The sequence below is a fragment of the Drosophila innubila genome, chromosome X, assembly GCF_004354385.1.
Source record: "Drosophila innubila isolate TH190305 chromosome X, UK_Dinn_1.0, whole genome shotgun sequence".
Lineage (NCBI taxonomy): Eukaryota > Metazoa > Arthropoda > Insecta > Diptera > Drosophilidae > Drosophila > Drosophila innubila.
This window is the reverse complement of record NC_047626.1, coordinates 10,422,730-10,447,539: the sequence shown is the minus strand read 5'-3', so window position 1 is coordinate 10,447,539 and position 24,810 is coordinate 10,422,730. Positions and strand designations below refer to the sequence as shown.

Here is a 24,810-nt window from a genome sequence, read left to right as displayed (position 1 = left end):
ATATGAATTTCGATAAAGTTTAATATCAACTATTTTAATAAAATTTGAATAATTATATTCATTTCAATGCAATGACAACGAAGGAGGATTTTCGAACATATCTGGAAATAGCTGGGAACTTGCTCTATAAATGCGATACAGATTTATTGATATAATCATGATACCCTTTGCTATAGTATCAGAGAAAGAAGCAATCGCCCCTCCTCAAACAGAAGTAAATTTAAGGAATGCCAAAAACTGTCCATAACGTGTATCGGGTATTTGGATATTTGCATTATTTGGTCTTCCAGTTCAGTCAATTTTTTCATCAGGTTGCCTTTCAAGTTAAATGTATTTTTTCGTTTTGAAAGAAATTCAAGTCAATGGATTTAAGAAATTTCGGAGCGTTGCTTTAAGTACACCGTTTTTAAAGGTCATAAAGGTAATAAAGTTGTGACCATATTTGAAATGGTAAATCTCGAGATTGTCTCTGACAGACACACGTAGATTACAAATGAAAATGCAAAAGGACAAGCCAGCAAATTAGGAATGTCGAGCACTTTGCTAGTCTATAATTTAACCTGTTAAGCATTATAATTGCTACATAAAATACAACCCTATATATACTAAACATGTCTCCTTCTCTCTCTCTGTGAGTGTTCTTGAGTGTGAGGAAAATTAAGTGACAGGCTCATTAGCTTGCTGAACAGGATCTAAGCTGAAATTCCCTTAAGTAAGTAAACGTAATCGATATGCTTTTAAAGTGTAAGTAACTTTAACTTTTTGACTGTTTATTTCGATTCAGACTTTAAATAAATTTCAAAAGCAATGAGATAAAACGTGAAAAAAGCTAAAATTATTACGTTTGGGGAAATTGTAATGTCGCGAAATAAAACAATATATTGTGATTTATGTGTACGTGTTTTATTTCATTCGGGCTATACAATTTATTGGGCTTCTGAGACTAAGCTTGAAATAAATTCTATGACTGCGACAAACATAAACAATAAGACATAGCAGGAATGAGTATCGAATGAGTATAGAACATAGAACAGAGCGCTTTATCTAAAACACGCAATTTTGTGGTAAATTTCATGAATCCGAACTGAAGAAACAGACAGCATGGAGGTGATGTGACCATAGAGGTTGTGCATAATAGCTAAGGAATAAATTGGAATAAATTAAATTGTTAACTTATGTCAGTCGTCATTTTAGAGACATTTTATTTGAAAGCTGACTGAACTGATATATTAATAAACATGCGCTATTAATTAAGTTAAAATTAAAAGTCTAATTGAAATTTTTCTTGATTTTTCAATAATTACCAACTATTAAAATAATCGATTAAAGTTCTTTGGCTGGATTTGTGTGTTTTACTTTCTACCCGAATTTTGTGGAGAGTGAGTAGGCGGTATTATGTAATTACTAATTACCCAAAGCACTTCACACACGCACTGAGACAAAGGCATCCACAAATGGTGTCCACAATCGACGTATACGGTCATAAATCGGATCCACTCAACTCGACCCTGGATAAAGACAGACGCGTTGGCAATGTGCTGCGTTCGCGAGACGGTTGCGACCACTGATAATTGCACTACGGTTGAAGGATGGACGATGTTCGGGATCGAAAAAATAGCTCAGACTCACGGATACACACACACACACGCACACACACTCACAGACACGCAGACGCACGGGCTTAGGCCATGAGAAAGAAAACAAACAAATGACGAACAGCACGAAAGTATGCAATGCCAATTGCCCACACACAAATACACACACACACACACAGATGAAAGCAGCATCCATGCACATTGTAGATTGTACAAGTGTGTGTATTGGACAGTTGCAATTGCATAAACAATGGGCAAGAGATGGGGAAGGGGATGGGGATGTGGATGGGGCAGAAAAGCAACAACAACAACTGAGGAGACGACACGAAATTGCTCTGAAATTACGATTTTATTGTGTATGACATTTGAGATTTACTAGCGCATAATAAGCGCAATTAGAGACAACAACGGGATAGAGAAATTGAGAAAAACTCTTGGAAACGGGTGTGTGTGTGTGTTGGTGAAATGAGCAGTCTCATGACAGCCAGCGAAAGCTAAAATCTAATAAATATAAGATATTATTTTACTTGCTCTTTAAAAGCGCTTTTAATACAGTGATCAAAGCTCGATTTTTTTCGAGTAAATTATTATCCCGCAAAAAAAACCTCTACAAGAGGTAAGGGTCTAGTGACAAAAGCAATTTCTAGCCCCAAAATATCGGATATCCAATTTAGTGACGAACAAAATTTAGTTTATTCTAAAAATTTTAAATGAAAATATAAATTAATAAAAAAAAAGCGAAAATTGGCATTCGGCACTGCGCAAAAAGTAATTTTTATGAACAAAGAAGCTCACCCTTTTTGCTAAGGGCTAGAAATTGCTTTCGTCACTAGACTTTTACCTCGTGTAGAGGTTTTTTTTGCGGGATATATTAAAGTCCTATAAACCCAATTTAGTTTTTAAACGAATAAATATTGATATATTGCAGTCTAATTTACAGTTCTAAATTTATTCCATTCGCAGTTTAATTGTATATATTATGCATATTAGTGCTGCATTGATTTTATTCCAATAAATGCATTTATAAGGATGGCATGATTTTCTGTTTAATATGCAGCATTTTATTGGCCTTGTAAATGTTTTCTTAATTATTAGCGTATTCATCGTAATATTCACAATAATTGCTGAACCAGCAGCTCAACCCATTCGTTGTACTAAATTATTGAGCCACTGAACCACTGAACCACTTAAATGGCATGACTGGCGGTCTGACAAAATGCCAATGCCAAAATAATTGGGTATAAAAGAGGGGAAAAAGCGATTTAGTGAATCGCATTTGAATACAATAATGCGAGTGCATAATGAATAACTGAATACAGTGAATACAGTTGGAATCATGATCGTGATGTCTATTGTCAATGCCATAGCAACGCCACAACAACAACAACAACAACACAAACAACGAGAGGCCATTCATAAGTTGTCAATTCTCGTGTCTCATTTCGCATTTCTCGTTTTGTGTTTTAGTTTATTGGGCCGAGTGGGTCACAATTTATTAAACAACAGCGACTGGATCAACAAAAGGAAACAAGAATGTTGCATTTCCTTTTCGTCCTCATCTACATTTCCACCCTTATTTCAGGTGCGCTGCATTTCTTCAGGTTTTTCGTTGGTTTTTCAGCAATCATTTTGTCATTTTGCCATATTTTTTTTTCTTGTTTTGCCATTTTTATTGTTGCTGATTGTTCAACTCTTGTCTCTTGCCTTTTTGATTTTGGCTTTCGTTTCCCTTTCTATTGCCATTGCTGCTTCTGTTTCTGTGCTGTTTCTATTTTTATGTCTATTTGTCCTTTGCTGGTAATTAGACCAGGCTACCTGTCATTGTATTGCCCTCTGACCCTGCCGCTGACCTCACTGACAATTGCACGCCTCGCCGACGAGTGTTTCAATTGCTTTCTGTTGGGTTTTTCGCAATTGGTTATTTTCTTTCTTTTTTTTTTGGTTACTTGTTAGCTTTCTCTTTTATTTAAATACCCACGAAGCTTTAAGCACACACATACACACACACACACACACACTGCTAACTACACTTCACCTACAACGATTTTTATTGTCTTTCGCTGGATTTGTGCGCCAAGTGCCAAATGAGGACAACGCACTCCTCACTCCTCACTCGCACTCAATTCCCTTTAAGTGCTCACACACACACATACATACATACAAATACAACACACACGCACACACACATGCAGATACACACACAACCAAAACGAGTGAGTAACAGTCTTGCAAATGCGAGGGCTGCTTTGTAATTATGTGCATGTTTAAATTAATTTTAAATTCGTTATAATATTTAAAAATTTTTTAAAAATTAAATTAATTTCTGTTCAAATTTTGTGTCCCCTTTTAGATCTTAGCACGATTCGAAGTTTCGACTTTAAAATTTATAAATTATTCATTTTTTAACATTTAAATTTCTTACTTCAACTTTTAGTTTCTATGCTAAAGTTAGCTACACTTTATTTACATGCGAAAACATGTTTTATTTTTATTTGACACTAGAAAATTAGTTAAGCATTAATTTAAGGAAAATATAATTTTTGTTTAGTATTCATATATTGATACCTAGCTTCTTTATACTATATATAGTTTTTTTTTTACATTTTTCTCAATTTTTACAGATTAATTTCCTTTAGTTAATAATTATTGAGTATTCAAAAAATTGGTATTAAGGTAGAGAAACGTATAAAAGACTTGTTAAAATAGGGTACACAATAATCATTAATACTCTACGTTTGGCTCTCGCTCGTATTTGCAAAAGCTTCGTGCCACATTCCACATGGGGCGACACATGAAAGTTATTACACTTAATATATGAAGAGAATAATTTTATGTGTGTGTGTGTTCGCGCGTGTGTTTTTGTGTGTGTGTGTGTGTGTTTGTGGCTACAACGTGCCGCGTCCTGTCGTTGGCAGCAGGCAAAGCGAAAAAAAATTAAAAGCAAAGACTTCTTCATCTGTACAGCTTGCAGCTTGTTGATAAGAGCTGACAAGCGGAATGGGCGCTGTGGGCGTGCCACGTGTATCTCTAAGCGTGTGTGTGTGTGTGTGTGTGTGTGTGTGCAAGTGTGAATTATATGCGGCACTATATTATATAATAATAATAGCGAGTAATAATGATTAAACACACACGCACATTAATATATATATATACTATACATACATACTATACTAAACATTACTCAGAGTCATTGATTTTCTTTCTTAAATGGAAACAACTCGCAGCTCTTTAACTGTTACTTTCTACTTTCCATTTGGCCAATGCTTTTGCCATTCTCATTTTCATTCTCTCTCATTGTTGTTGTTGTTTTTGCTGTTGTGCCTAGTTGAGAATGCAAAGCGCGCTCCGCAAATAAATAAAATCGCTTCACACAACACACACAATAGCAAAAGGCAGGCAAATATTTTTTAATGTGCACTTTATCATCATCATGTCGGGCTAAGCGGGCAACCCAAAAAAAAAAAAAAAACAAAAAAACATGCCAAATAAAAAAAGAAAACGTATCAAAGAAACCAAACAAAATCCAAAGAAAAAACAAAAAACACAAATGACATTTATATAGACACGCCTCAGCGCCCCCACCCCAAACTTTGTCAGTGCTCAGTTGTGAGTCCTCAGTTCTCAGTTCTCAGTCACATCCTCATGCCTCTCTCTCACTCTCGCCCCTGCCTCTGCTCTCTTCGTTGCGTTGACGGCATTGTGCAAATGCTGCCCCATTTGTCAGCTGGCACAAATTTGCATAAGCGTCGCACAGGCAAGCGGTCGGATGACTTATGGTTGTAGTCCTCCCTGCTCCCTGCTCCCTGCTCCTTACTACCTACTACCTGCTCACCCTGCTCACTTTGCTCTTCACCAACTTGGCCCCCTTGTCATCGCCTAATCTCACGATCCAAAAATTTCTCGTTGAAATTAGCTGTGAAATGCCACTAGCAGCGACAGCGCAGCAGCAGCGCAGCGGCAGCGACGCAAGTCAACGGAAATGACATAGAAATGAAACAGAGTAGAGAAACAATGGGCACTACGAGTAATATGACCATTTGGAATGGCTTGAGCCGCAACACAAAGAAGAGAGAGCAAAGACTGAGCAAAAGGAGGAAAAGGAGGAAAAGGAGGAAAAGGAGGAAAAGGAGCAAAAGGAGGAAAAGGAGCAAAAGGAGGAAAAGGAGGACGAGATCGAGCAGAGGTTGATTGCATGAGCGATTGCGATTGAGATTGAGATGGTCGACGCCTGGACCGAGTTGGGTCGACTCGAGTCGAGTTGAGTCGAGTCGACTCGAGTCGAGTTTGGGGCACAAAGGATCTGCTGACGGCGTTCGCCGCAAAGGTTTCAACCGACTCACAATGGAAACGAAGTCATCTCGGTGCGTCTGGCTCCGCCGACGACAGTGGCACAATTTCTCAGCGAAATGTGACCCATTTACTCGATTATTATCGCAGACAACCTACATGCTATGTCACACTGCACATTGCACACTGCGTCACTAAAGTATGCGAACAGGACGAGGGATTTCTTTGCATTCACATTGTTGTCACATGTTGCAGCTGTTTAATTATTTAATGCATACTTTTTTGAAGTTACGGCTAACAAAAATAATGGCAACGATCTAACAAGCAATCTTAAAGATTCCAATTTAAAATTAGCATGATAAGTCTATAAGGTTATATTAAAATAATATAAAATAAAATAAAATAAAATAAAATAAAGTCAAACAAAACAAAATAAAACAAAATAAAATAAAAGTATAAACAATAAAAACAAATGTTATAATTCGAAAATGTTAGTACAACTTTTATAAATTTGCAACCATTGAACCAAAATGCAAGCAATCTTAAAGATTCCAATTTAAAATTAGCATGATAAGTCTAAAAGGTTATATTAAAATAATATAATATAAAATAAAATAAAATAAAATAACATAAAATAAAATAAAATAAAATAAAATAAAATAAAACAAAACAAAATAAAATAAAAGTATAAACAAAAAAAATCAAATGTTATAATTCGAAAATGTTAGCACAACTTTTATAAATTTGAAACCATTGAACCAAAATGAAGTTATCAACATAAATTTTGTTTTTTATAAACCAAAGCAATTGTCTTTATTGTAAAAAGATACATATGTAGAAATCCTTAAATTGAGATGCAAATCAAGTGATGCAAGCTGATATACTATAAAAACATATTTAATTAAGTTGTGTGCAGACTTTCATCATCAGTGTGGTTGACGCCTGGCAAGTGACGGCTTAGCCGCTGGTGCCGCAACCAAAGGAACCGTTAGCAGCTCTAGCGATGCGTCGCTTTGAGTGGCATAAGAAGAAAGAAAATTGCTACACAAATCACGTCACACTCAAAGTGGGTTGTGTACCAGTCATCTCCCTTTGCTTTCCCTTTGCTTTCCCTTTGCTTTCCCTTTGCTTTCCTTTCCCTTTCACACCCTCGTTCATGAATGACAGCCCGAGAGCGAAAACGACAGCGAAAATGGTGCAGGTCCAAGTCCAGGTTTAGTGTGATGATAAACAAAAGCTAAAACAAACTTTAATGGCTCAAAAGAAGAGCGAAAATATGAAACGAGCGAGCAAAGAGCCATGAAATAAAATAAAATGAAACATGGCATAAAAAATAAAGCTAGAATGAAACAAAAAGAGTGAGAGAGAGAAGAGACACACACACATACATAAACACAATGAAGGAAATTTTCGAAAAATAGCATCATCAACATGATGATGGGATGGAATATGGGTCTGTCCCCCCTCTTTTTGGGTCGTGTTCGAGTATAGAGCGCATTCTGCTGCTTGTCGTCGTTGTCGTCGTCATTATAAGCATAATCTTTAATAAACGAGTGAGCGCCTGGGAGCATTATTCTCCGTTCCCTGAACGTATCTGTCCTGCTGTCCGGCTGTCCTGCTGTCCTGCTGTCCGGCTGTCCGGTCCAGCCACCGCGGGCAACTCTCAAACGGCCGCAAATGGACGTTGAGGAGCTTGGATCGGACTAGACCATAGCATAGAGGATGGAGGATAGCGGATAGCAAAGTAGAGAACATAGCTAGAGTTAAGCGCCACTGACGGCCACACGATTTTTCAAGTGAACGAACTTTTAAATTAATTTAGACATAAGCAGCTCTTTAAAGTTCTCCGGCGCCTTTCCGGCTTCCAAGTTGCTTGCATTCGCTTCTTAAGTTATTCTTAAGGGGTTGTTTCAGCACTGTTTTCCCAGAGAGACCATTTGAAAGCGAGAGAGAGAGAGAGTAGGAGGGAGTGTGGCAAAAAAAAAGTTCGTAATGTGTCTACCCAACTCAGCTGCAAGTCTCTGGGCCGTGTTTGTTGGCCAAAGGAAACGTAATGTACACTAAATGGATATTTAATTACACTTTGTCGGGTCGGCAGTTAGGGAGGCGAGGAGAGCAGAGCTTGAATAAGAGGTAGAAGGAACTACACTTGCACCTGGACACAAGCTCAGGTGAAGACTTCTTTCAACTAAATGGAGTGGGTGGTTCTTTTGCTCGTACTTTAGTGGCACCGACTTAAATACTTATAAACTATGAATGCAAGATTTATTATTTCAAGTCGAGTGGATAAGGGCAGGGGGGGTACTTATGCTAATCGAAGTAACTACTAAATTTATAATATTCTACTCTCTTTATGTGTATGCACTGAGATTAACGCAAACTTTGTTTGAGTCCCTCTCGTCTCTGGGCACACACGACGTATGCGCAATGTTGCTCTTAATTCCATCAAGTGCCAGTCCAATGAGCCAATTATCAAGCTATTTAGATAATCCATTTGCAAATGTCCATTGAGAATTAAAACGTCTGTGGAAATACGCATCGTTTGTTCTCGCTTTGAATACTTTTGGCCAACGTTGCGTATACACAATATGAGAAAATTTGACTCGATTCATTACAATTTAATTGACAGCAGGTGTGTGCATCTGAAACTCTAACTGTATCTGAATACGAGAGTGCTTGTGTGTGTGTGTGTGTGTGAGATGTCTGATTTACCTGCTTCATGATTTATTTCTGAATGTGCACAAAGCACACGCCTTGAGTGATTTTAGTTACTCGACGTATTTCATAGCAAAACTTGCAATTCCTTTAACTCATTGCAGTCACTTTGCTGTTGGTTCCCTAATTAAATCAATTTAATATTACTATTTCCTTAATTATGCAGACAATTATCTTGTAAAATTAATGAACGCAAAATGCTGAGAATGTTGAGGTAGAAAACAGAAATATTATATGAGCGATTGGTCTTAATATGTTTATTAAATTAAATTATTGTGACTAACAGACCAATTGGTAATAAAAGCACAGTAGCTTAAAATGGGTATAATTATTTTCATCGAGAATGAAATGAATACAATACTATTGTGTTTTATTTTTGTAATATTTCTGCTCAAATATATATTTGTTATCAAGAATCTAAGCTCTTATTGAGTGAACAAACTATTGACCAATTTTAGAAAATATATCTCAGTTTTTGCAAGAGTAATCAATAATTTAAATTGCTATTTAATTAAAATATTTAACAAACAACCAAGTGCTACACATGATACATGCTTCCGATAAATTTAATTTCAAATTAAATATTGTAGGAAGAGTAGAAGTATTCTCATATAAAATTCCAAATTAAAACTGTAGCTATAATTGTTATTTTATATTTAAAGCTTGCTTAAATTAAAGCTTTTACTGTTAAGTAACACAAGCTAAAGACTTGAAGTCAAAAATCAGTTTTGAACATAAATTAAATTAAGACAGACTTGCATCAAGGAGAATTAAATGCGATAAACGCATTAGGCATTCAGAAAAATCTCCGTTCAGCAATTGAAATCGATTTGATGCCAATTGAAGTTGCATTGCCTAAATCCAGCTGACAACTGTTCCTCTGCCTGCTCTATGGAAATGAAGTGCAAGGCTTGCAGACTTTGGTTTATGCTAAGGACCTGCCTGTATGTGCATGTGTGTGTGCTGATGTGTGTAGTGTGTTGTGTGTGTATAAAAAGCAGTTGGCAGTTGGCTTGGAACTCGTTGCTGATTGTCATTCCGGGAGTCAGTCAGTAGTGAGTCAGAGCTTACAGCCAGCAGCCACTTTCATGTACAGATAGACAGCAGTATTTATGTATAAATATGTGTGTGTGTGTGTGTGTGTATACACACTGACACAGAAGACAGTCAGAGACATGCAAATTGAGCCTGTGCACGTTGTCTTCATTGAAAGTTTAAATTCTTTTGTTATTAATATTTTAAAAGTTCGCAGCGATCCAGCAAATTGAAGCAGTCTGATGTCTGTTGACTCCAGCGAGGGCAGCTCAACAAATTGTTTTTTCTTTCTTTTGCATTCCTATTTCAATTCAACAATTTTCTTTAATTTGCAGAGCATTCAAATTTTTAAACAGTTTATTTCTTTTAGAATATGAATAATAATATATTTCGAAATTTTATCAGACAATACTGCCTAATTAGTTCTTATGATTTTGGACAATTGATTAATCTGTTTTATTTTAAAGAGAATAAAGTTAATATTACTTTCTTAAACCTAATTCTATGGTCACAGGGTATGCCAATTAATCTGTGGCCTATCTTTAAATGTGTGTGAGTATGTTACGAAAACTTTCTTTGCAACCCTCGGTGCTGTGTCGACTTTGGCAGCAACTGCAGCACATTGTGCCACGAAACTGTGCCTTTGTGTGTCTGACTGTGTCTGAGTGTGTGTGTGTGTGTGTGTTGGTGTGTATTTACATGCTTACATTTCATACAAGCATAAGAAAATATTTGCAGTTATATTTTTTTCTTATGCTCAACTTGTGTGTACTTTTGTTTGGTTTTCTTTCTTCTTTTTTTCTACGCTTTCCTTCTACACACACTCTCTCTCTCTCTTTCTCTCTCTTTTTCTCTCTCTCCTTTAATCTGACTGTCTCTGGCAAAGCAAAGCATTTGTGTGCAAGTTACACGCGTTTGTTTTGCAATTTATGTGCATATATACATACATACATATCTACATATATCTGATACAAGAAGTCGAAAAGGGGAGCTGAATTTGCATAGCAGAATCTGTTTTAAATGGGAGTCAGTTGCAGCTTTCAAGCAACCTTAAAGCCAACAAAATCCGGCTAATTAAGCCCAAAGCAAAGAATTTTGCTTTCCGCGAATTTTCACGAATTTTCAGTTTTTTGCGAAATTCGCATAAATTCCTATCGGTTTTTGTCGCTTTTGTCAAATTTGCGTTGCTGATTGGCATTTAGCGATAAGCGGAATAGAGACGCCAATGTCTCAAGATTGGCCTGATGGTAGCGGAGGAAAGTAGAAGGAGGTGGGAATGGGGGAATAGGGAAATAGGGATATAGGGGGGGTTGAGGTTCTTGATTTTATGAACTATGCAAAACATTTACCCTGAGGCAAAAGCTGTTCGCATCTATTTACATTGTATGCATATTTAAGTTTATTTCATTTGCGTTTCAATTTGTTAAACAAATAGTAAAAGTAGCACTGCAACCTGCAGGCGACTCTCACACACAGATACGCATATAAGAGAGTGAGAGGAGCCGACAGACAGAAAGACAGAGATAGAGAGAGAGAGAGAAAGCTCTTTGGCATGAAGCAAATCAAATCTAAAATCCGTCTGCATATGAAATACAATTAACAAATTGCCAAAAGACAACAAAAATATAAAGAAAAAAAATAATAATAACAGAGATTAGCAGAGTTTGCAATGTATTGCGAAATACTGCACTTGAAATCAATAAAATGGCAGCTGCGCCCAAAAGCAGGCAATGAAATATTTGTTTTGCTAAAATAGAAGCATTGTGTGTGTGTAGGTGTGTGAGTGCTTGTGTGTGTGTTGAAAAAATGCCAAAATAGAGTTCAAATACCTAGCAACGATAATACAAAAAAAGAAAGACAAGACAAAGAGAAAGAGATGATGACCAAATGAAGGAAGCAGACGAATGAAGGTGAAGAGAGAGGAGCAACACACACTGCTAAAGATAATTAAAGTGCAAAGGGCACAAAGAAAAACGTAAACAAGAAAATGAGCAACGATACACGTATAAATGAATAGATAGAGAGGTAACAAGATAGAAATATTCCGAGAGAGAGAGAGAGATTATCATTTGGGTTTTGTATGCCACTTAAAACCAAACTCCACTTCTTAAACTAACTCCAATTTTAAATATTCCTATTGTTGAAAAATTTGCCACTAAATTCCGATTAGATCGACGAGTGAAACTCGAGTTATTCATAAAATTAGCCTAATATCTTACGTCACAAAATTTGATGTCAAAAATTTTGGGCCTTGAGTGTGCTTTGCAAGCAGACTTTTACCTCCTGAAGGAGTTTTATATGTGAACTTAATTTTACTCAGCTCTGATGGTTACCCTATGATTAAAATAACAATTACAAAATGCATTATGTCTATTTCCTATCAGTCAGTTTTGTTTTTTGATCTTTAGAAGATATTCATACCCAATAGTGCTTTAGTAATATCAGTTAATCAGTTACATAAATTCTTATCATAGTCAAATTAAATTCGAAGTTGTGTTATGTCATGCAATTTAAAGAAAAGCTTACTGAATAAGTAGCTGTGAGTGTGTGTGGGAGTGTGTGTGAAAGTGCTCATGTATGCGTGTGGCTGTTGGTCGGTGTCATCCGTGTGCATTGGGTAAGCCATTCATTATTCGTGGGCTCGGACATTTTCAAAATTTATTACATCGCACCGACAAGTTTCGCGTGTTTCGTTTCGTGCGCCTACACTTCGCTTAACAGCAAAAGCAACAGCAGAGAATGAAAGACAGAGAGCGAGAGAGAGGGAGAGAAGTAGAGGGAAAATGGAAGGGTGGTAAAGCAGTTGCACCACCACTCAATCAGTCAAACCACCCAACCAACGTTCAATGCGCTTTTTGGCCAGTCGCCAAGTGCAACTTTTTGCACCTAAGAATATGTGCAACGTTCCGCGGGCCACAATTTTTAATAAGTGCGCCCCCGAAAGTTGCCATCTACATTGCCAGAGACGCCAGCAGCGACGTTGACGTCGACAGCGGCAGTGGCATCATCGACATCAGCGTTCGCAGTCGTTGACAAGCCAAAATGCCAAAATGCCGCGACTTAAAATGAAAACATCGACATTGGTGGCCATGCCGTTGCTTCACTTCCGTATCTGCGGGCTCCTACGGTGGCAACAGGGGTGGGGGTGGTGCTAGGTGCTAGGAGGGGTATCCTACACTGAAAAAAATTACCAACTTCTAAATTCAAGAACATTAATTTTAAATATTTTGTACTTCAAAAAAGATTTTTTTAAGACCTAATTAGTAAAACTAAGATTATTAATCTAAAAAATCTTAAAGTCTTAATGTAAGAATAAAAATCTTAAATTTTTAAGAAAGTATAAATATGTACTACAGCAGTAGGCGCCGGTTCGAATCCCACTCGTAACAAGTTAAATTAACATTTAAAAAATTACTTAGACTAATAGGCTATTTCCACGACAGCACATTTGGCTCATCCGACGCCATTTTCATCATCCGGCCCGAATGTGGACTTCATTTCAGTACAAAATCCGGATGATGATGTTGGCTCATCCATAATGAATGAGCCGATATTTTGTCATTCGACCCCGTGAATTTTAGTATTTTTCTATCGAACACGCGATGTTTATCGATAAACTCTTAAAAAAATAGCAATTATCACCTTAACCAGCTGTTTTCATCAATAAAATCGGTAGACATTAAATTTGCGCAAATTAAAATATCATAATAAATAATAAAATGTTGTTATTGTCTGCTTTTTTGTAATTTGTGCACAGAAGCCGAACAGCTGCTTTGCTTTGAGTGTCTTAACAGTTTCACATTTGGTCGTGGAAAGCCAAAAATGAGCCACATCCAAATGTGACCAAATGAGCCAAATGTGAGTGGTCGTGGAAATAGCCTATAAGACAGAATAAAATGTATACAAATCAAAATAAAAAAAAAAAAATTATGAATATGAAAAATAATTTTTATATTTTTTATTTATTGATTTTAATTTTAAGAACATATATTCTTAAAATAAGAACTTGGTTTTATTTGAAACTAAGATGTGTTCTCTTAATTTGAGAATTTAATGCTCTCAACGCATTTTTTAGACAAAAAATCTTAGTTCTGAGAGCAAAATCTTGATTTTAGAACATTTATTTTTATCAGTGTAGATGGTGAGTGGTAGGTGTGGGTTCTGTCCCGTCGCTTTTCTGCTTTTCCTTTTGATTTCACTCGCAGCTATACAATTTTGCCTATGCTCCCGAGTGCATTGACCGGCCACAAAATGCACCAGACCCCAAACCCTCAAAGCCCCAAACACCAAACCCCAACCACCCAGCTACCTAGCTACCTAGCCACCCAACCAACCAACCAACCAACCACCAGGCAACCCATCAACCACCCAACGTTGCGTAATTTACAAAAATCACTGCTAAAAAACGAAAATGTGAATGGCAAAAAGAGGTTTTGGTGGCCGACAGACCGCGGCTCTTCAAGTTTCCAGCACACTAAATGCTTTAAAGAATCCTTACAAGTATTCTGAAAGCTTTCCATGGGAAAATTGTTGAATAAATATGACGGGTAAAAACTACACTTTCTCGAAAATGTATTAACTGAGTCGATCTAGTTCATTGAATGCCTGGGACTAGACTAAGAAGTCTAGACTCTAGTAACTAGTTTTCCAATTACACAAAAAAAATGAATATATGATGTTAGTTATATAAGATATAGTAGTCTGATAAAGGGTTGAACAAATTTGGTCAGGATGTATAAAAAATACTAAATACACAATCAGTGACAGCATTGAAAATACGTAGGAACTGGAGTGTTAAAAGGGAGCCTCTTCTAAAAATCTACATTAATCTCTGGCTTGAATACACTATAAATATTTCTTAATTTTAATCAAATTTAATTTTCTTTGAAGTGAGTGTTGAATAAAGCAGAAATCATATTCTATGTTATTTAATAAAATATATTCACATTGAACATCACAGAAAGCTTCATTTATTCGCGGTTTTCCTTGATTTAGTCAAAGTAAATATGTAGCCACGACCAAGACCCTTCAGTTTCTCCTCCGTCTACGTCTATGTCTACGTCTACACCTTCTCTCCATCTCTGAGTCCACATTCGCGATTCTGAAGCATTTTCAACTGCTTTTCATGTGCGTTGAGACGCAAAAGTCAAAGCATTGGGTTCAATGAATGTTGAGGGTCTGTCGTGAACTTTAATGCGCTCTCAAAGTTCGCCAGCAGACAGGCCACAAGGAGGCGTGGCAACTTGTGCTGTAGGATAGACTGAGACTGAGACGAAGACGGAGACGAAGGCAGTTGAAGTAAGAGCAAGCTCAGTGGATGAGTGATAAATCTTTATCACTTATTCAACAAACAGCGCCAGCTAAATTGATTAATTGCGCAAATAAACGCGCGAAGATATTCAGACTCATTTCTCGATTCGATTCAATTCGATTCGATTTGATTCGTTTACAAGACTCCGGACTCGTTGTACTTTAAGCCAACAACTTGACCACAAATCACGATACGATACGCTGGCAACTTTCGTCACATTGTGTCCAACGGAAATAATTTATCAAATTGGGATTATATTAAATAATGACTAGATGACACCAATAACGATTCCTATTCCAATGCACACAATTAGTGAACCTCCAGAGAGAGGGGGGAAGCAAATTAAAAATCGCCAGTTAGGGATTATTATTGATGGGTAGTCTCTGTTGACTGAGCGCCTAATTAAGTAAATAGAGCAGGAGGGAAATACGCAGATGATGGAAAGAGAGTGAGTCAGTGAGGAAAAGGCAGCTAGAAATTACATTTCATATTCTGGTTACCCAAGTAAATATTTGCCTCCAGTAAATGGCCTAAACCAATTATGCATGTGGCCAAAAAGGAAGCAAGACGGAAACGCAACGAGAAATGTAACAAAAGTCAAAAACCATTTAACTGAGAGCACTCCAAAGAAATTCAAAATTATGAGTCAAGCACTTTCCACTGCCATCTGCTTATATAGAGTGTTCTGTAAAGGGTATTTTATATTTCTGAAAAGTTTATATTTTGTTTTTTTTTTTGTTTATTTATTTTTTTCAAAAATTGCATTACAATTTAAGAAAGTTTTTAAACAAAATGTTTTATTTAGTGTTCTTGTAATGGGAACTGAACACAGGGCATGTTGCAGTCGATCATTAAGAACTTAAGCGTTTTGACTTGTTTTTAATTAACTCTGTTGAAGTGGCTTAAACAGATTGTGCACTCCAGAATGTTGGACGTTGAGGCCTGCCAAGCTAATTAGCCATTTTTTAAGTTGGCCAAAAAACAAGTTAGGACCAAAAAAAAAAAACCCTCATGCCTTTGAATTTTGTTTGGAAGTGGGTTCGTCTTTTTTTGGGGGCGGTGTTGGCTATAATCTTAAAGTGTTTACAGATTACTGAATGCGATTTTCATAAGCAATTGCTTTTCATATACACCCACACACACGCACACACACACATGGATAGGCAGGCAGTCAGTGTAACGTCAAAGTCAATATACACTAAAATGCTCAGAGGCTTTGCCTTTCAGTCTGTTTAGTAGGTGCTATAATACAATCAGTTGAATCAGACAGACGACAAAACGTGGCCACATTAAACAGGTGAGTGTTGACACACACACATACACACACACTCCCGCCCCACAACCCACACACACACACACACACACACACATGAGCGAACACACACATACAGAACGCGACGGCGCATTATGCAAAACTTTTTAAAAGTCAGGCAGAAAAATGTTTTTTAAACGCTAAATTACTTTTGAATGGCAGGTGGGCGTGTGAGGCGAGCGTTGATAGAGGCGTGGCAGCAATGTCACAATTTTATTTTGTGCTCTCTCATCTACCCCAACCCTCTCTCTCTCTCGCCCTCTCTCTCACTCTGACACCCCCAACCACTCTTTCCACACTCCTACGCAGTCACGTCTCTACACTGATAAAAAAAAATGTTTTAAGATCAAGATTTTGGTCTCAGAACAAAGATTTTCGGTCTAAAAAATGCGTCGAGAACATTAAATTCTCAAATTAAGTGAACACATCTTTATTTTAAGAACATTTTAAATAGGACCAAGTTCTAATTTTAAGAATAAATGTTCTTAAAATCAAAAATAAAATAATATAAATTTATTTTTATATTGATATTTTTTTTTTTTTAATTTTGATTTATTTACATTTATTCTGTTTTAGTTTTAGTAATTTTATAAATTTTATTTTAATTTTTTACGAGTGGGGCTCGAACCTTACTAGAGCGCCTCGGTGCCACCATTTGTTTGATACGAAATAGTACCTATTAATACTTTCCTAACAATTTAAGATTTTTATTCTTATATTAAGATTTTTAAATTTTTAGATTAATAATCTTAGTTTTAGTAATTTGGTTTTAAAATAATCTTATTTTAAGAACAAGATAATTATGATGAATGTTCTTGATTTTAGAGGTTGGTCTTTTTTTTCAGTGTAGTCGCGATGGTGTCGCTTCCATTCTCTCGTCTTTGTGTCTGCTTGTCGCTGTGTGTATGTGTGTGTGTATGTGTGTGTGTATGTGTGTCTGTGTCTGTGTGGTGGCGTTGGTCGCACGTTTTTCGCGTTACGTCTGAAGAGCGGAAATGCTTATCCCAACACTTAAGCATCACGTGCTGTCGGCGTCACGTCGACTGCGCTGTGCGCTGTCAGCTGAGGAAGAGTATGCTAAGTCGAAACTGTTATACACTCTCTGAAGCGTATAAGAGTTTTACATACTGTATCAAAAACAAAACTCATTAAGGCAAACGGAGCTTAAAGCTAACATTGAGCTTTTATTTTTATTTTGAATAATGTATTTATAAAATGTGCAACTTTTTCGATCTTTAAAAGCTTCAAAGTAAACTAAATAGAATTAGAGACATAAAGAAAACATTTCGGTTTAATTCATTAAGCTTTTCTCCCTAATGAGCTTTCAAAGCTCTCTTTAAAGAATTTAACGTTTTAAATTTTCATTAAACATTTTAAAATTTAATTATTAGCTAAAAGCTTTCTCTTTTTAATTTTAAAAGATTAAAAGGATCAAGAATAACAAGTAAGATTTTGTTGGTTGCAGCTTTAAATACAAGAATTTATAAATTAATAAATTAACACACATTGAACTGTAACTTTCAAACTGTGCTTTCAAAGCTTATTCTCCATCAACTAGTGTTGGGAAACATTCAATTACTTGACATGCAACATATACGACACAATAACACAACACTAAGACATTGCTAAAATGAATCCTGCTAAGAGTCGTTACCAAATGATTGACATAGCGTGTATACCCTATATGTACAGTCTGTCTTCTTGTTAAACTGTGCCACACAGTCTCCGCAGAAAGTCTAAGCCGCAAGCGTCTAAGGTCGCAGAAGTCGTTAGAGGGAGAGAGGGTGGAGGATGAGTATGAATTTGGGAGTATGAATTTAGGGGTGAGAAGTGCGAGGTTTGGGGATGTAGGGTGTGAGGTGAGGGGTTGGGTGTTGGAGGCTGGTGGTTTTGGGTGTAACGTCGTGTAGGTGTTTTGAATGTTTAGCTCAAGTGGCTTTTTAAAACACATTCTATGCTAATTAAGGGTTTGGCTTAAGAGGGGCAAAAGGGGCAAAAGGGGCAAAAGGGAGAGACATTGCTGGGTCGGAGAGTAGGTTTTCTCTCAGCGTCTAAATGAGTTGTCGTCGTGGACGTCGTTGACGTCGTTGTTTGCCTTTGATAAGCAAAAATTGCTGCCAGCCAATGTCATCAATGTGAGTGGAGGATGCGATGAGCGGTTGATAGAAGCCAGAACGGCAGGGGAGAGAGGGGAGTTGCCTTGCTCATTGCGTAATCCTTAAAGTTGAATTCCTGTTTACAAGCTGTCATCGAGAGTCAGCCAGGCCCATTTAATTAACGAATTAACAAAGCCAGAAGTTTTTGCGGCTTTTTGTTTTTTTTTTTTTAAGTGATTTCGGTTTTCAGGACTCTGCCTGCGAAACAGAAACAGAAAGAGAAAGAGAAACAGAAACGGGATCAGAGCCAGGCACAGGCCAAGGACCTGCGGCAAGAACAACGTCCAATTATTTTGCGGCCTTGTTGTGCATAATTGAATTATTGCCATATGCAAAACCAAATGGGGATAAGGGCAAATCAAAACCCAGTATCCGTACAAGAGAGCGGAGGGACGTAGACACAACCCAACCGGACCGGGAAAGTCGACAGTCGACAGTCCACAGACGGCAGACGACAGACGACGGCAAAGTTTCCTCTTGCGGCTTTTTATATTTCGGCGCCTTTTGCTTGTTAAATAAATCAAAGTCGGCGTAGCTTAACAAAATACCAAAGAAAAATAAATTACAAAAAAAGACAGAGAGAGCAAAATAATGGAAAAACGTAAAACAGAGCAAAAACGACAGAGACAAAAGGCGCAAAGCCAAAAAGGCGGCGATAAATTGAATTAGGGCTTTAATTGAGAATTTGTTTGGTTCGACGCTGCTCCTCGCATTAGGGATTAACGAGTTTCCCCCCTCCCCAAAATCGCCAAATTTTCAATTTCATTTTCTTTTTCATGTTCATTACTTGTACGTTCTTTTTCCCCAATCAGATCTTTTACAAATGTGGCTTGAAGTGCTGGCCCTGTCCGTGTTGAGCGTTGTGCTGCTCTGCACTTGCTTCGATTCCCTGAATCATTGCTATCTGCGGCTGCTCGAGCAACTCTTCGAGTACACCTCGCAGCAGCTTGAAAGGGCACGTTGCCAGAAGCTCAAGTTGAAGTCAAAGCCTCGCCAGGAACTGCAACTGCAACGTGGAGTCAAGGAGCTGAATCAGCCGGCGGAGATGTTGCCAGTTGTTGGACAAAAGCTGCGGATGCCACACAAGGATGCGTTGAATGCAAGGATCGAGCAGTGCTGTGATGTGCTGGCGGACGGACTGCGTCTAGTGTTGGAGGATGAGGTGACACCGAGATTTGCGGCAGCTGCTCCGGCACCGGGTGAGTGGAATCTGTTGACACGCAATCTGCGCCATCGCAAGAGGCATCTCAACTGGCGACTGTACATGCTTTGGCTGCTTGGATTAATCCTGCGCTACACGCTGCTGGTGCCATTGCGAACACTGGGCTGCTCCAGCTGCCTGTTGCTGGTGACGCTGGTCACCGGTCTGCTCGGCCAGCTGCCGGAGTGGAGCTTTAAGCGGCGACTGGTGCACATGGCACTGCGACCCTGCTTCCGACTCACCACATGGTGCATTCCAGTGGTGCGACGCATCCACAATCTGCAGCATCTGCCCCGCAGCGGCATCTGTGTGTGCAACCACACGAGTCCCCTGGACGTCCTGGTGCTCATGTGCGATTGCCACTATTCCCTGACCGGCCAGCGGCACGACGGCATCCTCGGTCTCATCCAACGTGCCCTGGCCAGGGCTTCGCCACATCTGTGGTTCGAGCGGCGGGCGCTGGGGGAGCGTGAGTCATTGGGATTGGTGCTGCGCCTGCATGCGACTGGGCGGACCAGGCCACCCATCCTGCTGTTCCCGGAGGGCACCTGCATCAACAACACGGCCGTCATGCAGTTCAAGAAGGGCAGCTTCGCCATCTGCAATGTGGTGTATCCCGTTGCCGTGCGCTATGATCGACGCTTTGGCGATGCCTTCTGGGACAGCACGCGCTGCTCCATGATGCGCTACATTTTGATGGTCATCTCCTCGTGGTCCATCAAGTGCGATGTCTGGTACATGCCCGCCCTCAGGCGACGACCAAACGAAACGGCTATTGACTTCTCGAACCGCGTCAAAGCCGCCATCGCAGCTCAGGCCGGCATCGAGGATCTACCCTGGGATGGCAATCTCAAGCGCTGGAATCCCGTGCGTGATTGGTAATCGATGCTATATACATACATGTCATTTATTCACAATTAAATAAAGTCAAGTGTAGACACTGAGCGAAATTGGGCATACATTCAGTTTAGGTGGTATTTTTTTTTTTTTTCTTTAATCTCAAGCGCTGGAATCCCGTGCGTGATTGGTAATCGATTCTATTTACATACATGTCATTTATTCACAATTAAATAAAGCCAAGTGTAGACACAGCTAAATAGGCATATATTCAGTCATATCAATTAACGCTGTTTAGGTAATATTATTTTTTTTTTTTTTTTTACTTTAATCTCAAGCGCTGGAATCCCGTGCGTGATTGGTAATCGTTTCTATATACATACATGTCATTTATTCACAATTAAATAAAGCCAAGTGTAGACACTGAGCGAAATTGGGCATATATTCAGTCATATCAATTGACGTTGCTTAGGTGGTATTTTTTTTTTTTTTTTACTTTAATCTCAAGCGCTGGAATCCCGTGCGTGATTGGTAATCGATTCTATATACATGCATGTCATTTATTCATAATTAAATAAAGCCAAGTGTAGACACTGAGCGAAATAGGCGTATCTATTGACGTTGTTTAGGTGGTATTTTTTTTTTTTTTTTTTTTTACTTTACCTTTATTTATTGAATCTTCTCAAGGAGACTTACAATAAGTTTATCAAATCTTATATATAAAGCTTTACTAACAGTCATGTTGACTTAACATGGACAAAATTTTCGGAAAATTTCGCGATAGTATTATAAAAAAGAATTTTAGCTATGATAATTGGTCTAATGATTAATATTTGAATAATAACATAGCTTATATGCAAGCGAAAAACACTTAAAGTTATATTCTGTTCTTGTATTAAAAACTATCGGCTGGGTAGTTGATTATATGTTCTACCGATAGTTTTATCGATAGTCACAGGAAATGCAGAAGATTGAAGCGTATGCAAAGTAATTCGTGCATCATTTTGTAGCCCGAGCAGTAATGAGAAAGTAAGTGAGTACCCGAAAAGAAGTGTGTGAAGGATCGTGAGATTGGGGAATCGGTGGATGAGGAAAACTAGGTGATCAGGGGCTGGTGGGGGATAATTCACATACCGTTTGGGCTGGACAATCTTGCGTTCGGTGTTGCGTATGGAAGCGTTGGGACCGTAACGGCCGAGCAGTGCGCTCTGGGATTGAGAGATGCCACCGGCGGCACTGGCGCTCGCCGCGGTGATGGCAGCGATGCCGCTGCGCAGGGAGGTGCCTAGCTCTCGGTGATGGAAGGCGCCAAGGGCCGATTGCGATTGGACAGCATAGTCGAGGCCCGGTAGCTCCAACGAGGCAATCGGATGGATGCGGGTCAGCGAGAGCGTGCTCTCCAGCACCGTACTGAGCAGGGGTGCGCTGCGGAGGGATCTCAGACTGCCGCGGCGCGTTAGTGTATCTGGTTTATACATTTAGTCAGAATGCGCTGTGATGTGATGTCCAGCATGGGACCCACACCAAGGGGTTTACCTCGACAGGCTTTTTCACACTCTTTCCAGTCGTTGCTTTAATTGGATGACCCCCGATACTTGCTCTCGCTGGTCCCACCTCTTTGTCGGTCCCAAAAGGTTACTTAGATTGTCGCTTGTAGTACATATAATTGTTATAAACGGTTTTTGGCTCCTTATCGCTCCAGTCCTTGGACGTTTTATGAGCAATTACGTTGCCAACTGTGTAAAACTTGCGGGTCACGCGACCACCTCAACCACCTGAACCTGAACCAGCTGAACCACTTCGTGACCGACTGCGTTTTGTTTGCGCAAATGTTTGTACAAATTGCTTGTCGCCTGACAAACGCTTTGACCCCCGACCCCGTCGATCCGTCGCTCTACTTTGCATATGATTTGCATGAGATTTGCTTTTGCCCGATTGCGATTGCGATTCAAAGACTGGACACAGTGAACAGTGGGTTGGGTATGTTGGAGAGTGGAGAGTGGAGGATGGCAAGGGGGAGTTATGCTAGTTACAAATGTGCTCTAAGTGGGTGTCTAGCTGTGAATACTGCGAGTGCTGTCGACCTGCAATCAATGCACTGCAATGAATGTTGCACCATGAGTGTTTCGAGTGCCTTACGAATGCCCCAGAGCAGGAGGTTGCACATTGTGGGAGGAGGAACGAGGATAGAGGGTAGAGGGTAGAGAGTAGAGATTTGAGGGTGTTTGGGAGGTCACAAGTGCAATCAATGCAATTCTCAATTGAGCATTGATCGAATACATTTAAACTACACGAATACTCGTATATGAGTACATTCGTTAGTTACGAGTCGATTACTGTTAATTGCACTTTACATATGTATATATATACGAGTATGTATGAAGAAACATCATTTCATTCATATACACATACATACATATGCATTTGCTACTAATCGATGTGAGTCAATGAAGCTACTCATGAAATTCACAAAAATACAGCAAATTTTTAATAGCTAGAAATACCACTATTTAGTATTTATACATATGAGTTTATATACCATATATATATATATAGAGAGAGAGAGAGAGAGAGAAAATATAACTAGCTTATAATAAGCATAACAATGAATTGAAAAAAATCGTCTGATATATTGATAGTTTTCGTTTATCTGTTTAAAAGTCGATAAACATAATAATGTTTGAATCGTACATTGCTTTTTTTTCTTGATTTTATCGATAAAAATCGGGCGTTCGATAGTAAACTACTGAATATCGCCGAGGCGAATGGCAAAAGATCTTAACATTCATTATGAATGAGCCAAAATGATCATTCGTATTTATTTGTACTGAAATGAAGTCCACATTCGGGCCGAATGATGAAAATGGCGTCGAATGTGCCAAATGTGCTGGCGTGGAAATAGGCTATTAGATAATTGCTTTTTTTTCTTAATTTTATCGATAAAAATCGGGCGTTCGATAAAAAAGTACTGAAATTCGCCGAGGCGAATGGCAAAAAATCTTAACATTCATTAAGAATGAGCCAAAATGATCATTCGTATTTATTTGTACTGAAATTAAGTTCACATTCGAGCCGAATGATAAAAATGGCGTCGAATGTGCCAAATGTGCTGTCATGGAAACAGGCTATTAGACGAATAGTTAACATTCTTTGTAGAATATTGTAAAATTAACATTTATTACAACTGCTGAATCGAACTTACTTCAAAGCACTTACTTATTTACTTAAGTCGGACATAACTTTGAATAATAATTTTTAAAAAGTACTGAAAGTTTTTGCTAAGTAAATATATCGATTAAATCGATAGTAGTTGAATGTATATCACTCCAGTCTGCTCTCTAAGCTTTAGCATGATATGATGGAATGTGAGTGCATACTTTGTACAAGACTTGATAGAGAGAGGGAGAGAGAGAGATTAAGAGACTTCTTATAGCTAGACATGTGTACTCGTAGATACATATATTGTATATTTAATATATTTTATTAGCATGCATTTAAAATGGCATTGTTGTTGTTCTAAACTCACTTGTATCAAATCTAAACAAACGATGATGACGTTGTTGATTATTATGATGGCAATGAGGGCATTGGCAGTGTTGAGGCGGCTGTTGTAATAGATTTATTGTTGCTGTTCTGTTTCTAGTTGCTGTTGCTGTAGTTGTTGCTGTGGCTGTGGCTGTGGTTGTTGTTGTTGCTGGCGTCGCTGTTGCTGCTGCAAATGTTGGCGCTTCCACAAGGCCAACAAACCCGCAGCATGCGCCGCTCCCTTCGCTTCCCTCGACTCCTTCGGCTGTTCGTTGTTGTTTTTTCTGTAGCTGCTCGATTCCGATATCAATTGTTGTTGTTTGGTTCGATAGTTATGATATTGGTTGAATTAACACTGCACTACATAAATATGTATATGTATACTGTTATTTTGTTATCGAAACTGCCTATGTATTAATGATAGCTGCTTGATATTTACAGTTAGTTATGAATTCGATAAGTTTGCTTGAGATGAACGAAGGCAACCACACGAACTATCGAGCTATCGAACTAGCGATCTATCGATCCGATTGATCAACTGACCTGTCTAACTGATTGATTGATTGATTGGTTGTTTGGTTTGGTTTGGTTTGGTTGGTGACATGTGCACTGACTGATACTGATATTGAGATACTGATTCTGATTTTGATTCTGATTCTGATTCTGTGTCTGACTGACTGACGACTGACGACTGACGACTGACTGACGACTGACGACTGATTGAACCTACTGTATGATGCTGGACGAATCAAATGGGAAGCCACTGGCTGTGCTGATGCTCGCAATCGCAAAGGCTGCTGCGGATGCTGCAGATGCTGCTGCCAGCTCTGTCTCTG

At 38.5% G+C, this 24,810-nt stretch overlaps 2 protein-coding genes across 3 annotated transcripts in view; one reads left to right on the top strand and one right to left on the bottom strand.

Annotated features, from left to right (window-relative positions):
- LOC117780009 (innexin shaking-B) overlaps positions 1-24,555 on the bottom strand; it is a 64,169-nt gene extending 39,614 nt beyond the window's left edge. The window contains exon 1 of the mRNA XM_034616380.1: positions 23,976-24,555. The gene's annotated coding sequence lies outside the window, so the exon portion shown is untranslated. The remainder of the gene's footprint in view (positions 1-23,975) is intronic.
- LOC117779995 (glycerol-3-phosphate acyltransferase 3) lies at positions 16,150-20,686 on the top strand. Of its 2 annotated transcripts, XM_034616369.1 has the most exons (3): positions 16,150-16,240; positions 19,224-20,508; positions 20,658-20,686. In XM_034616369.1, the coding sequence occupies exon 2, from the start codon at positions 19,235-19,237 to the stop codon at positions 20,492-20,494; it is 1,260 nt and encodes a 419-aa protein (XP_034472260.1). In that variant the 5' UTR covers positions 16,150-16,240; positions 19,224-19,234; the 3' UTR covers positions 20,495-20,508; positions 20,658-20,686. The 2 variants fall into 2 exon arrangements, with proteins under 2 accessions (XP_034472260.1, XP_034472251.1); XM_034616360.1 differs by lacking the exon at positions 20,658-20,686 and having other exon boundaries at positions 19,224-20,557.
- Positions 24,556-24,810: the final 255 nt, after the last annotated feature.

Excerpts from the sequence above, each read along its gene's own strand:
- LOC117779995 (XM_034616369.1), top strand. The coding sequence starts at position 19,235 with ATGTGGCTTGAAGTGCTGGCCCTGTCCGTGTTGAGCGTTGTGCTGCTC.